The sequence below is a fragment of the Citrus clementina genome, unplaced genomic scaffold, assembly GCF_000493195.1.
Source record: "Citrus clementina cultivar Clemenules unplaced genomic scaffold, Citrus_clementina_v1.0 scaffold_5, whole genome shotgun sequence".
In the NCBI taxonomy this organism is placed as follows: domain Eukaryota; kingdom Viridiplantae; phylum Streptophyta; class Magnoliopsida; order Sapindales; family Rutaceae; genus Citrus; species Citrus x clementina.
Window position 1 is genome coordinate 29,804,254 of NW_006262201.1, and position 12,666 is coordinate 29,816,919.

Below are 12,666 nucleotides of genomic sequence, written 5' to 3' on the forward strand. Positions count from 1 at the left end.
CCCTTTAAACTTTTAAGGACAGAGAATAAAATCAATCCTTATAATACGAGATTATTTGTTGCATCGTTATAATTTTATTTTGATCAAGAGGTAGAAATCGCGTTTGGATTCTGCTTTTAGATTAATGTTTGAAGTATCATTTTCATTTGAGAATTAATAATTAACTACAAAATTAAAGACAAATCATTTGATCATTATGAAACCTCGATACGTAAAAGTTAATTTATTGGACTCTCATTCTATTTGCACTTTTTACTTTTGGTGTCATAGTTATTTATTTTATTGTAGTTGAATTTTACAAACTACCTCGTGGTTATAAAATTACATTGAAATCAAGGTTTTTAAATTTTTATAACTCTCCTACGACTTTGCTCTGTAAGTTCTTCATTTCTTCCTTACCAAATCTTTAAGAGTGAAATTTCATTTTCTTTTTTTTTTTTTCTTTCAGCCTCCCCCGCCTCATGAGTTGAGGATAGTTGTTCTATTTCAGTTTTCTCCTCCTTTGGGATTGAGGATGGTTGGTGTGTGCCCATCGAAATCTTATTCTATGATGGTAATGATATTGGTTCGTTGTGTTTTTTTAGTGAATAAGTCTTTTAAGTTTTAAATCTAGAGTCTATGAATCTAGATTTGTCAAATTAGAGGACAATATTTACAGCAAATATATATTTTTTGACATTAGTTGGAGAGCCTAACTATATTGGTGGAGATTAAATTAAAAGAGCCAAGGGAATTCTGAATGGAGCATGGACCTCGAATCGTATTTGCACTGTAATTGAAGGTATTTACTTCATGTGTACAAGTGTTGCTCCCTATTCTTCACTAAGATTTTATCGGTCAATCCAATTTATTGCTCTAATAGGTCTCAGTATTTTGATCTTCGTAACATTCTGTTTCAAAAAAGGAAATTATTATCACTATTCCATACTATTAAGTATTTATGCATTTTATTTTGTAAGTTAGTGAATCAACTCTGCATCTCAAGTTTGTGTACAACTATTTCGAGATCATCTGCTCATCGGATCAGGATCATATCTTTATCTGAGTAAGTGCTATTAATATGATTGGTGGTTAATAAATTAAAAAGAAAAAGTAGATAAATCTTAATCATACACTAATATTACTAAAACACATGCGGTACAAGATCTGTAAAAAATCAGAAATGCTCAGATTAAGAGAGGATCTCAATCCCTGCTCATTGCCCTTGATACCGCCTCATAAAATGAAACTATTAACTAAACTATTTGTGACGAATGTTGGTTGTTGGCAAATTTTACTAATCCCTATTTGTGAACCAACGCTAAGAAAAGAATTAAGCACTTATTATAACAACAACAAAAATAAAAATAAAGAAAAAAAAAACTATACAACCTGTAATCACAACTAAACCATAAATTCGACTTTCCGGCATCTAAAATTACCCATTTCTAAACATGCATAAATGGCTCTCCCAAATGCCATTTACGAGCAACAAATAATAAATTGAGAGTAGCAAGAGATAGTGGAAAACGGGAGGGAAAAGAAAAAAGGTAAAGAAAGAAAGAAATGGCTCGAATCGAAAGTGCTTCAATTTGGTTAATTTTTGCAGTACTTTCGGTTTTGAGCAACAAGATCCATATTGCGGAAGGAAATAAGATATACAATGATTGTCGCCATTATTGTAAAAATGATTTGAAAAAAGATGCTCTTACCTGCTGGATTTGGTGTAACATGAGATGCATGCCTTCTCTTGGCAATGACTGCCTTGAAATTGGCGCCAGAAGTAAGTTCATTTTCTCAAAATTTATCTGCAATTCCCTTTTTTTCCTTCATTTTTCAGGGAAAAGAATAATTACACCCTCCTGATTGAGTGAAATGGTTGCGAGAATTGCAAAAATGGTCATGCAAATTTCTTTTTAGATAATTTTATTTAGATTATACACTTAAGGTCACTATAGTTGAAGGGTACAATTATCCGAAAGAGATTACTTATGACTGTTTTTAAAACAAAGCAGTCTCCATGATCATTTTGTCAAATTGGAAGGTGTTGCCGTCGTCTTCTCTAATTATTAGTTTAGATTTTGTACTTGAATTTTATGGTTGGATTTATTTTTTTTTTTTTGGTACAATTTTAAATTTTTAACCCATGCTCTTCCTGAATCGAATGCGGGTGCCTAGCAAGAAAAAAAAAAAAAAAATTTTTTTGAAGAATGAAATTGAATGTATAACAACAACTTATTGTTTTTCTTCTTTTTGTCTTTGATGCAATAGAATCCAAAGCGAAAGGGGGTCCAAAACCGGCAGAGCCGCCGGCGTCACCAGAAATAAAGTCAATAGCACAGAGCCCATTGCCGCAGTTCTTTGAAGCAATGGAAAAGAATGCCACGGCTCCCGAATTTAAACAATATTTAGATGCAATGGTTCCGAGTCTCCCGAGTTCACCACCAATACCTCGCAAAATCTAAGGCTTAAGGAAATTAACCTGAGATTGGCAAGAAGAGGAGATGGGCCAAGAATCAATTGTTTTACGACTTGCATTGCACCCAATTTTATATTTTCTGAAATTCAAATGGGTGTAATCTGTGAAATTCTGTCTTTATTTTTCGAGTAACACAATTGTTTGATATGAAGGATGGGGCTAAATTTTGTAAAAATTTATAGTTTGATATTATGTTTTCAATTCTAAAAATGTTTGTGACTGATTAATGTTTGAAAAAAAATATATCAAGATCACATTTTATTCGTGCGAAATTTGGTAGCAACTCGGAATGCTAATTAATTACATTTTTTCTGCTCTCCTTCCTATAGCTAAGTTGCTTGAATCGTGATATCAATCTGAGTTTTTCTATGAAAATTGAACAAAACATTCATATTCTCCTAAGAAAAATGAGATTCCCATTAAAACAGAACTAGTTAAAACGAATGTTATTTGGTTGAGATAAAATTATAAATGAATTAATCCTTATTAATTAACTCTTGACCATTGTAAATTAGATCATTTTCTATCGACAGCTACAAATCAATTTAAAATAATATTTTTGTTAGAGTAATGAATTTTTTTTTGGGGGGGGGGGGGGGGGGGTGTTTGAAGAGGACACAAAAATCTTCATAACTTGAGATGCTTTAATCAATAAATATTATTTTGACATTTGGAAGGACATTCATCTCAAAATTAATTTGCAAATTTTAAAAAATGAATATGTAAAATAAAATAGTATAATCTTGTTTTTAAAGGTCGGCTTGTTGGGAGCTCAAATATGAATGAGCTGGTGCATCAATCATTAGGCATACAATATGTAATAACCAATCATTAAAAATCGACTTATAAAAACGGCCTTAAATTAGTGGTGTGGGGTATTGAATCTTAACACTGGATTGGTACCGATAAAGTTTTTATAGTTCGATCTACACAATATGTACAAATATTATCCGTAATATTAAACTGTCTTTTAAAACGATGATATTCTTAATAAGATTCTTATACTTTGATATACAAGTTATGTACAAATATATGATAATATTAAACTATCTTTAATTTAAAATTACGATTAAAAAGTTATGGTCACTGTTTCATATTTTTGAAAGCAAAGATTGGTCATAATATAGCGTAAATTTATGTGACAAGGGTTAGCAAAAACATACACAATGTTATTTATTTTTATTTTTCTTACAAATTAAATTATTGGATTCAGATAGATGAACGCCCCCAAAGAATTGAAGTAACGCTTTTAAAACTCTGAAGTTACACAAAATAAATAACTAAATAATTAAAGTGTGTTTATAGTAAATTCAACCATCATCATCATCATTGTTTAATTTTTATTTTTTTTTCTTTTTCCCCTTCATATGAAATACCCAGAGCTTGATCGCTAGCTTTATGGCAATATTCCCTTTGCTAGACCACTTTGCTGCAAAATTGTGTAGACCCTTAAAATGCCCACTAATAATTTCAAGCGATGTGATGTCACATTATTATCCTCAAATGGTAAAGGCCGGGCCCCATTGGGTCCCCCAGAAATTGATGATCAGGAGGCTGTACAATGCCTCACTGTTAGCCCCGCAGAAGCATGTGAGAATTCCTCTCCCTCTTCCTTAAATAAAATTGGTCCCATTCTCTGCATGTCTTCACGTGTCCTGCCATCCCCATTGCCATTAATTTACACCATCACCAGCCTCAGCAGCCGCTGCATAGGATTCTAAGGACCCATGAATTTGATACCCAAAAAATGAAAAATAAAAAAATGGGAAAAAAAGAATCATTTATAAGTATCATTTTCAGACATCCAATTAACCCCCACTCTCAATCTTGGCAAGTGAGATGCATGCTCCAATTATACAAAACAAAACCCATGTAGCTTCGATTCAAACAGTGACATAGAGAGTTCACACTTCGCGGTGTCTTTACGATAAGACAAAGTTCTTGATAAATGAAGAGACGAATAGATAGATAGACAGAGATTGATAGAGAGAGAACATAGAACATTAATTTGCAAATTCACACACAGTGACTTTCATTGAGCAAGAGGGGTAAGAAAGAAAAGAAGAGAGGAAAATTAATAAAATTAGTACGCAAAATTAACACCATGTTTGATGAAGTGCCTGCAGACCAATTGCACCAATTCATAGCTGCAGCTTCGAGGGCATCAGTAGTACCCTTTCCTCTTTCTTTTTCTACTTCATCTTCTTCGTCGTCTCTTCATCTTCATCACCACCACCACCATCATCATCATGGCAGCTCAGCTTTCCCTGCTAGTTTTGATCCTTTTAGTAGTACTACTACTTCGCAACAAGTGCAGCAACCCCATCAGTTATTGCACTCGTTGCCGCAGCAGAAGATTAATGAAGAGAAAGAAGAGAACAGAAGCAGCAGCAGCAGCTTGGTTGGTATGAATTTGGAGGTTGTTCAAAGAGAGAGATTGATTCAAAAAGATCCAGCTTGGTCACTTGACGAACTACTTGCACTGTTGAGGATCAGATCTAGCTTGGAGAATTGGTTCCCAGAACTCACTTGGGAACACGTTTCAAGGTACAAACACGTATATATGTATGTATGTATGCGATTCTTTTTCAATATGTTAGGGTTTACATATGATAAATTGTTTATGTATATTCGTGTTGCACAGTTGCAGTGTCTCTTCAAATCATCATGAAATTTTGTGACTTGAATTATTGATTGTTTAGTGACAGTGCTTTCTTTTTGAATTGGGATCTTCAGCAAAAAAATAAATAATAATACTAATTTGAGATAGGAGAGAGAGTGTGTGTTTATTTAAAGAAAGCAGTCCTGCATATTTTATTTCATAATTGAAAGTTTGTATAATAGAGGGTATTAATAAATGCCGATGTTCATATGGGTGGTTTTGGTTTTATTCATTTATGTCGTGTGTGTTGTATGCGAAGGAGGCTCGAAGAGCTTGGGTACAAGAGGAGTGCTGAAAAGTGCAAGGAAAAATTTGAAGAGGAGAGCAGAAACTTCAGTAACATTAATTACAACAAGAACTATAGGACATTGTTTAGTGAATTTGATGATGATGAGGAACAAGAGCTTTATCATCGTGGACAAAATTCTCCTCATGGTCATAATGTTGCTGATGAAGCAAATAAAAAGATGGATCAACAACAACCAAGAGAAGAAGAAGAAGAAGAAGTAGAAGAAGAAGACAAGATCATGGAACAAGAAGCTGAACATCCAAGAAATGATCAAACGGTTGCAAACAAATCATCATGTTATCATCACCAGGATAAAGAGAAATTATCAAAAGGGAAGAAGAAGAGGAAATTTAGAGAGAAGAACTTTGAGAGGTTTAAGGGGTTTTGTGAAGACATTGTGAAGAAGATGATGGCTCAACAAGAAGAGATGCATAACAAGCTGATTGAAGATTTGGTGAAGAGAGACGAAGAGAAGGTTGCAAGAGAAGAAGCTTGGAAGAAGCAACAGATTGATAGGTTTAACAAGGAGCTTGAAATTAGGGCTAGTGAACAAGCAATTACTAGTAATAGACAAGCAACTATAATCAAGTTCTTAACAAGATTCTCATCATCCTCCTCGTCGTCATCATCATCAACAAGTGAAGAAAGTGGAGTTAATAAACATAAGGTACCAAACTATTCAATTCCTAATCCTCTCCCTTCATCTAATTCCTTAATTCTTGCTCAAAAGCCAAATCAAACTCAAAACCCTAGATCAAATCTTGCTCCAACCAGCGTTCCAAAAAAGCAAACTTCATCGACAATAGCCATAAGTCCCCAAAACCCTAGTTCCGCCGCTGCCCAAAACAAGCCATTGGCACTCACTTCAACTCCAATACAAATTAGTGACTCTCAAAAGCTTATAACATCCGATGGCAAAGATGACATAGGCAAAAGATGGCCAAGAGATGAAGTGTTTGCATTGATAAACTTGAGGTGCAATCTCTACAACAATGGTGAGGACAAGGAAGGAGCAGCATCAAGGGTTCCTCTATGGGAGAGAATCTCACAAGGAATGTCAGAGTTGGGTTACAAGAGAAGTGCGAAGAGGTGTAAAGAGAAATGGGAGAACATAAACAAGTACTTCAGAAAAACAAAGGATGCCAACAAGAAGAGGTCAATTGACTCTAGGACATGTCCTTATTTTCATCAATTGAGCACTTTGTACAATCAAGGCACACTTGTAGCACCCTCTGATGGGACGGAGAACCGCCCGACCGCTTTACCGGAAAACCATCACGGCTCTTCTCAAGGTGGTAATTCTAGTACTCATTCAACAATGCCTGTTGCTCAGGGTGATAAAAATTTGGTTCAAATATCTCCAGCTTTAGATTTCGAATTTTGAATTTTAAATTTGCAATTTTTTTGTGAGTGCTTTTGTTATCTAATAATATAGATAGTCCAGCGGTTTACTGAATTAACATATTAGACAGTGCATTTTATTGATCTTTTTTTTATTTTTTTATTTTTATAAATAATATATTTGGCTTTGGAGGATATATGTTGATTGAACTTGTGTTGTAGTGAGCACCGACAGTACAAGAAAATTAAGTAATAATTTCAGGAATCAGGATAGGTCTGTTGCAAGTTTAATTTCAGAATTGCTGCCATTTTTGTTTAAAATTTTCTATTTCAAGACATGTTGTAATTTGCTACATGTGAGAAAATACATTCTTCAGAAACATAATATTTTAATGATTCTTACCAAATAAAATAAACAATTTCGAAGAAAATTTTGAATTTTTTTTTAATCCAAAGGAATTGAAATGGGTTTTCAATTGATTCAGTAAAGTGTAACACCAAAGCAATGTTTGAACTTTGAAATAAGAATCAAGGAGCATTGTTGAAATAAGAATCAAGGCACATTTAGAACTGGCAAAGGCTATTGCCACTCCAATTTTATTTTCAGATCTTAGAACTTAGCCTTATTATGTTTCTGAATAACTAAGAAGGAGATGCAGGAATTTTATATCCAGAAAGCACTTACTATTATCACCGTTTTGAAGATGACGAAATGATCAGAAGTGATTGTATATGACTGAAAATATATACACACACACACGCATGAGCTTATGATAGCCCCTTGAAGAAGATTATTAACATATAGACAAATGTCTTAACCAAGGTCTTCCAATCTTATTTGGATTGATATAAATGAATATCAAATGTTCTTCTTTACACATATTCAAATTAAAAAAAAAAAAGACAAAATCCTTAAAGAAATAAAGTAATTCTGCAACTGTTTGTTTTTATTATTTGAAGTCTGAATATTAATTATTTTTAGACATTTAGAATTTTTAGTTTGTGTGTTTTCTATAACCTATCTTATTGTAATATCTTATTATAAAATATTGAAGTCTGAATTGAAAAAGTTAAATAATTTTTATTTTTATTTGGATGGCAAAATATACTCTTATATTCTCTCTTAAGTAATTACCCCATTAAATACATTTATTTCCTATTCTATAAATTCATTTTATTATTTTCTTTTATTTATGAACTTCCCATGTCATCGTTTGGCGTGTGCAGCATATTCAACCATCATTTTTTTTTTAAACATGAATGAGAATTTTAAATATAGCAGGACTTTAGATAGGTGAGTTTTATAACATATCCATCTCTTTGTGCTTATAATTACTAAAAATAACATTATAAGAAATATATATATATACACATGTGTTAGATATAATTTTTATTTTCATGCTCTTTAAAGTACACATTATTAAGTTTTTTTACTAATAAAATAATGTATTTATAACTTGCCGAGCATTTAATTAATAAATGTAATATTCATAATATTTAAAAGGGTATATATGTCAAAATATTATATTTCAAAAATTTCTTTTTAGAAAACAAATAACTTAGAACTTATATTTAGATATTGTAAAAATAAAAATAAATGTCACTGAGAAATATTAAAACTTTAGTTAAATGCAGACTTATTCAGATTTCTGACCAAAAAAAATTACATAACTTGATTGAAAATTAAATTAAATTTGATTTAGTTTATTTATACAAATTGTTTTTCCAATCTCAAATTTTGTTAGAACAAAGTAACGCTGTCAATTTATCTCATCAAATGTCTCAAAATTTATTATATTCTCTTAGCTAACGACTAGGGATGGCAATTGTACCCGCAAACCCGCCCAAACCCACCCGCCAAAACCCGCCCGTTGCGGGTAATTTTACCCGTTGCGGGCGGGTTTAGTATTATAAATTAAAACCCGCACATGGATGCGGGTGGGTTTGGTATTAACCTTATATCCGGTGGATACCCGCATGGATATCCACTAAACCCGCAATATTTTTTTTAAAATATTTTAAATTTAATTTAAATATAAAAATGTATAAAGAAAATAATGTCATTAATCAAATTACCAAATAGACAAAGGCTCAAAGTTGTGTATGTGTGTATGTGGCCCATCTCTTATTCTAAAGTCATAACCTAAAGAAAACTAAAGGCATTTCCCTTCGAATTAGTATTTGAAAATATTAATCTTAATTATTATTATAGGCATTGTGTTGGATGGGTGCTTATGGTGGTGAATGAAATGAATATCTTCTCTTGGATCTTGTTTTAAATGATAATATGAAATGTAATTATTATTTTTAGATACTAGTTTGTGTTTTTTAAATAGATTTGTGTAATTTATACTTAAATTTGAGAATTTGTATTGAATTGATGTGGAAATTTTAATTTTTCATTGACATTGTTTAAATATAAAATTGAGTATGCTATATGGAATTTGAGGTTATTATTATAAATTTATATATTAAATATTTGTGATTTTAAATACGGAAACCCGCAAAAAATCCGCCGGATACCATTGCGGGTTTGGTAATTGTTAAAACCCGCTGCGGGTGGATTTTTTTTAAAAAATTAAAACCCGCTGCGGGTTGCGGGTGGATTTAATAATTTAAATTTTATGCGGGTTTAAATTTGGTAATGACAAACCCGCTGCGGGCGATGCCCATTACCATCCCTACTAACGACTTCTGATGATTGAGAGTTAAGCCTTGAAAGCAAAATATGATCAAACAAGAAGTCAAAATTTCAAGTTAAATTAAAAGAGTGGAAACAGCAAAATTACAATAAATTCATCTGTACGACACATTTTGTTTTCTACCACACGATACATTGACAGCACACGCGGGTACATGACACAACGTATTTTAATCTCTTGCGAAATTTGGGACCCACCCACATGATCGAGAGACATCAAAACTGGGCCGTTCGTTTGTCTTTTTACATCAGAGATCGAGGCTCCACGTGGGGTCCCCCGTTTTATTATAATTTATTTTTGGCTTGCAGAGATTCCTTGATTCAATGCCAACCACACATCAACGTCACATGTGATGGTCTTTCCAAGATCATCACAGATATATTGTAAGTAGCCAGCAGAAGTTAAGGTGGTACACGTGCATCATCACGTGGGGCCCACTCGTTGTTTTCAATCAGACGGCTCAGAACGGGTGGGTTTTTATTTGTTGTTGTGTGCAGTGTGCTTGTTGGATTCTGAAAAGTCAACATGATCAAAGTGATCTCTGTTTTGGCTTATTCTTTTTATTTTATCCCTTTTATTTTTATTTATTTTTTTCAATTTTTACACTTGTGGTAATTAGAAAAGTGTTTACTTGTTTACTTCTACTCTTTTTGTTTTAAACCTTCGGGTAAGTTGACTTTACAAATTCTCCGTTGAATAATAAGTAAGGGTCAAAGAAGTTTTATTTTTGCTTAAAAAATTAAAAAAAATTATAAGTTGGGTCACATTATCTCAGCCCAAAACTAAACAGCTGAGGCCTTTGATAGAGAAGATCCAAAAGTTATTGATTTGGAGTTGGGCTTTTTGTCTTTTTGGTCCATTTTGTTTGATCATGCTCCACTAATAGGTTAATTTGGAATAAATGCTCTTTTAGTTTTACAGCAAATTAGTTATCCAGTTAATCTCTGTACCTTTTAAAAAATTAGTCAAAATATTCTTATTGTGTGTGTTTTTCCTTTAAAATATATTTAATTATTATCTATATTTCATCTGTTGTATGCAGAATTTATTTAAATTTAATTTGTATATTCTTTTATTGTTTAACTTATTGAACAAAATCAATAGGTATATTTTGAAAAATAATTTAATTTTATGCATTGTCAAACGAAGTTTAGATTCCTTTTCTCACGCATTATCATTATAAATTTTTATTTGTCATTGATCATTCAAGACAACAACTCTAGTAAGAATTTCCTTCTATTGCTTCAAATCAATTTCGCAATAAGGACAACAAAGTTTGTAATGCATCATAAGTAATATAATTAATTATTTCATATGTGACAAGTATAGTTAAATTTAATATAATTACCATTTGTATATTTATTTTTCAAAATAATTGAACATATGATATAGCATTGTTTATTTATTAAATGATTGACGTGATACATTCGATACATTCTAAAATTTCTTAGGATGAATTCAAAAGACATCAAATTTTAGAGAACATTTTACTGACGATGAGTGGAGATTTGGGGGTAAAAAAAAATCTAATTTTAACTTTTTAGAGAGTACAAAATTGGAGAAGGTAGTACCTGATGAGTTAAAGGAATTATTGGCGAAATGGGCATGTAAGTGCTTTAGCTGAAAATGGCTGATATCATATCATGCATTGAAAAACTCCCAATAAGTCAAAAGTAATTGCTGTTGAAATCTGTCGCAAAATTCACTGAGCATAACCTCCAACTGTCTGTTTAATTATTAATCTAAGTGCATTTATTTCCTAAACCCAAAATTCACCAACTTATTTCTTGAGAGGGAAGCATCTATCATATTAGCTTTTAGTTTACACCTGCTCTTACTTCAGCTGTAGTCTTATTGTTGCTACAAAAGGACTTGGCTATATATGCATAGACACCATCAGATCAAAGAAAGAGTAGACACAACATATAACTTACATGATTATATCACAAGAGAAAAGGAAACCTGAGACTCAATATTTATTCAGAAACTAATAAAGAGTAAGTTGAGTGATATATGGTTGAAGCCTTGAAATCAATTAGCTTCAAGGCTTATGATGTTGGGTGTAGATGTAGTCCAAGTGAGCCTCTGAAATGATTCTTCTCTTCATGCATTCTTCATCTCCATTCTCACATGTCTCCATTCCCATTATCTGCTGTTTATAAATTCCCCAAAATAGCAAATGAATTAATGATCTGTTTTCTCAAAAGCAGTAAGAATATGTGTGCGTGTGTGTACATGGAGAGAGTTCATATTTGCTTAAAGATCAAGTAATGGAAGTATACATTCATTGATTCAATTTCCTCCATCTCTTGAAGAGAAACTTCACCACTAAGTTCCTTGAACTTTTTTTCCTCTTGTCCTGGAAAAAAGTGAGGGGAAAAAAAAAAGCATATGTTAGTTAGTTCAACTGATAAAATTTCTTATAAGTTCAAACGCTATTTGTATGATTAGGGTTTTTTCAAGGATTTGATTTATATTCACGTAGTATTTCAAAGGAAAAAAGAAAATCCGAAGACAATCAAACAACTGAAACATGAAGATTGAAGAGGAAGTAAATGAGGTTACCTTGTTTGGTTGCTAAGAAACTAGCAGAAGTTTTTGATTTGCTGAAAATGAGAAGGATGAGGAGAAAAGTACTGAAATGAATTTGAAGGCTGTGCTTCATGATGTCTAGCTGCGTAACACAACACACACAAAAAGAGAGGAGATATTAAAAGGTTTGAATTGAATTGAATTGAATTGTTGGAAGTTGAGGAGGTCGAAGAAGAGGTAGCTAGAGGATGGATATAAATACTTGCAAATTAAGAAAGCAACTGATGTAAGTCACATGGGGGGATTTCAAAGAAGGCAATCTATTTACCTTAGCAGCTTCAAAGTGTGGCCCAACACTATCCTCTTATAACACTAAGCACCAAATTCCATGCCTGTGTTGTGTGAGAATGATTTATTTGTGAATGAAAGACGCGAACTTTAATTAGCTTAGTCTTTGTCTGCCATAATGGCCCTAGCAAAGTCAGAATGATTTAAGGAACATCATTTTAAAAAACCAGTATAATAGTAGTGATTGATAGTGTTAATAAAAGTCAACCTTTTGGACATGCTCACGGTCACAGCTGCTGCCCATTGTCACCGGTTTTTACTCAAAACACTAAAAACAAACACACCCGTCTGCAACTGCATCACAGTACAAGCACTTCCTGTTATGAGTGGAAAC

The 12,666-nt window shown here is 32.5% G+C and overlaps 3 protein-coding genes across 4 annotated transcripts; 2 read left to right on the plus strand and 1 right to left on the minus strand.

The window, feature by feature from the left end:
- Window positions 1-1,487: 1,487 nt before the first annotated feature.
- Window positions 1,488-2,612, plus strand: LOC112098491. Its single transcript, XM_024184958.1, has 2 exons — window positions 1,488-1,762; window positions 2,251-2,612. Exons 1-2 carry the CDS (start codon window positions 1,546-1,548, stop codon window positions 2,442-2,444), a joined length of 411 nt encoding a protein of 136 aa, XP_024040726.1. The 5' UTR covers window positions 1,488-1,545; the 3' UTR covers window positions 2,445-2,612.
- A 1,693-nt stretch (window positions 2,613-4,305) lies between these two features.
- LOC18042232 (trihelix transcription factor GTL2) lies at window positions 4,306-6,910 on the plus strand. The gene is made up of 2 exons (XM_024182884.1): window positions 4,306-5,005; window positions 5,380-6,910. Exons 1-2 carry the CDS (start codon window positions 4,563-4,565, stop codon window positions 6,791-6,793), a joined length of 1,857 nt encoding a protein of 618 aa, XP_024038652.1. The 5' UTR covers window positions 4,306-4,562; the 3' UTR covers window positions 6,794-6,910.
- Window positions 6,911-11,215: 4,305 nt separating this feature from the next.
- LOC18041404 (putative phytosulfokines 6) lies at window positions 11,216-12,623 on the minus strand. Of its 2 annotated transcripts, XM_006432920.2 has the most exons (5): window positions 12,541-12,623; window positions 12,313-12,456; window positions 12,018-12,126; window positions 11,735-11,811; window positions 11,216-11,604 (listed from the first exon to the last, which is right to left on the minus strand). In XM_006432920.2, the coding sequence occupies exons 3-5, from the start codon at window positions 12,115-12,117 to the stop codon at window positions 11,494-11,496; spliced, it is 288 nt and encodes a 95-aa protein (XP_006432983.2). In that variant the 5' UTR covers window positions 12,118-12,126; window positions 12,313-12,456; window positions 12,541-12,623; the 3' UTR covers window positions 11,216-11,493. The 2 variants fall into 2 exon arrangements, with proteins under 2 accessions (XP_006432983.2, XP_024040131.1); XM_024184363.1 differs by lacking the exons at window positions 12,313-12,456; window positions 12,541-12,623 and having other exon boundaries at window positions 11,216-11,601; window positions 12,018-12,186.
- Between the last annotated feature and the right edge of the window lie 43 nt (window positions 12,624-12,666).

What these genes read in the sequence shown, in the direction of transcription:
- LOC18042232 (XM_024182884.1), top strand. Translation starts at nt 4,563, where the DNA reads ATGTTTGATGAAGTGCCTGCAGACCAATTGCACCAATTCATAGCTGCA. An exon ending in ACTTGGGAACACGTTTCAAG is followed by an intron (nt 5,006 to 5,379) that starts GTACAAACACGT and finishes TTGTATGCGAAG; the next exon opens with GAGGCTCGAAGAGCTTGGGT.
- LOC112098491 (XM_024184958.1), top strand. Translation starts at nt 1,546, where the DNA reads ATGGCTCGAATCGAAAGTGCTTCAATTTGGTTAATTTTTGCAGTACTT. An exon ending in CCTTGAAATTGGCGCCAGAA is followed by an intron (nt 1,763 to 2,250) that starts GTAAGTTCATTT and finishes TTGATGCAATAG; the next exon opens with AATCCAAAGCGAAAGGGGGT.
- LOC18041404 (XM_006432920.2), bottom strand. Translation starts at nt 12,117, where the DNA reads ATGAAGCACAGCCTTCAAATTCATTTCAGTACTTTTCTCCTCATCCTT. An exon ending in TTTCTTAGCAACCAAACAAG is followed by an intron (nt 11,812 to 12,017) that starts GTAACCTCATTT and finishes ACTTTTTTCCAG; the next exon opens with GACAAGAGGAAAAAAAGTTC. An exon ending in AGGAAATTGAATCAATGAAT is followed by an intron (nt 11,605 to 11,734) that starts GTATACTTCCAT and finishes ATTTATAAACAG; the next exon opens with CAGATAATGGGAATGGAGAC.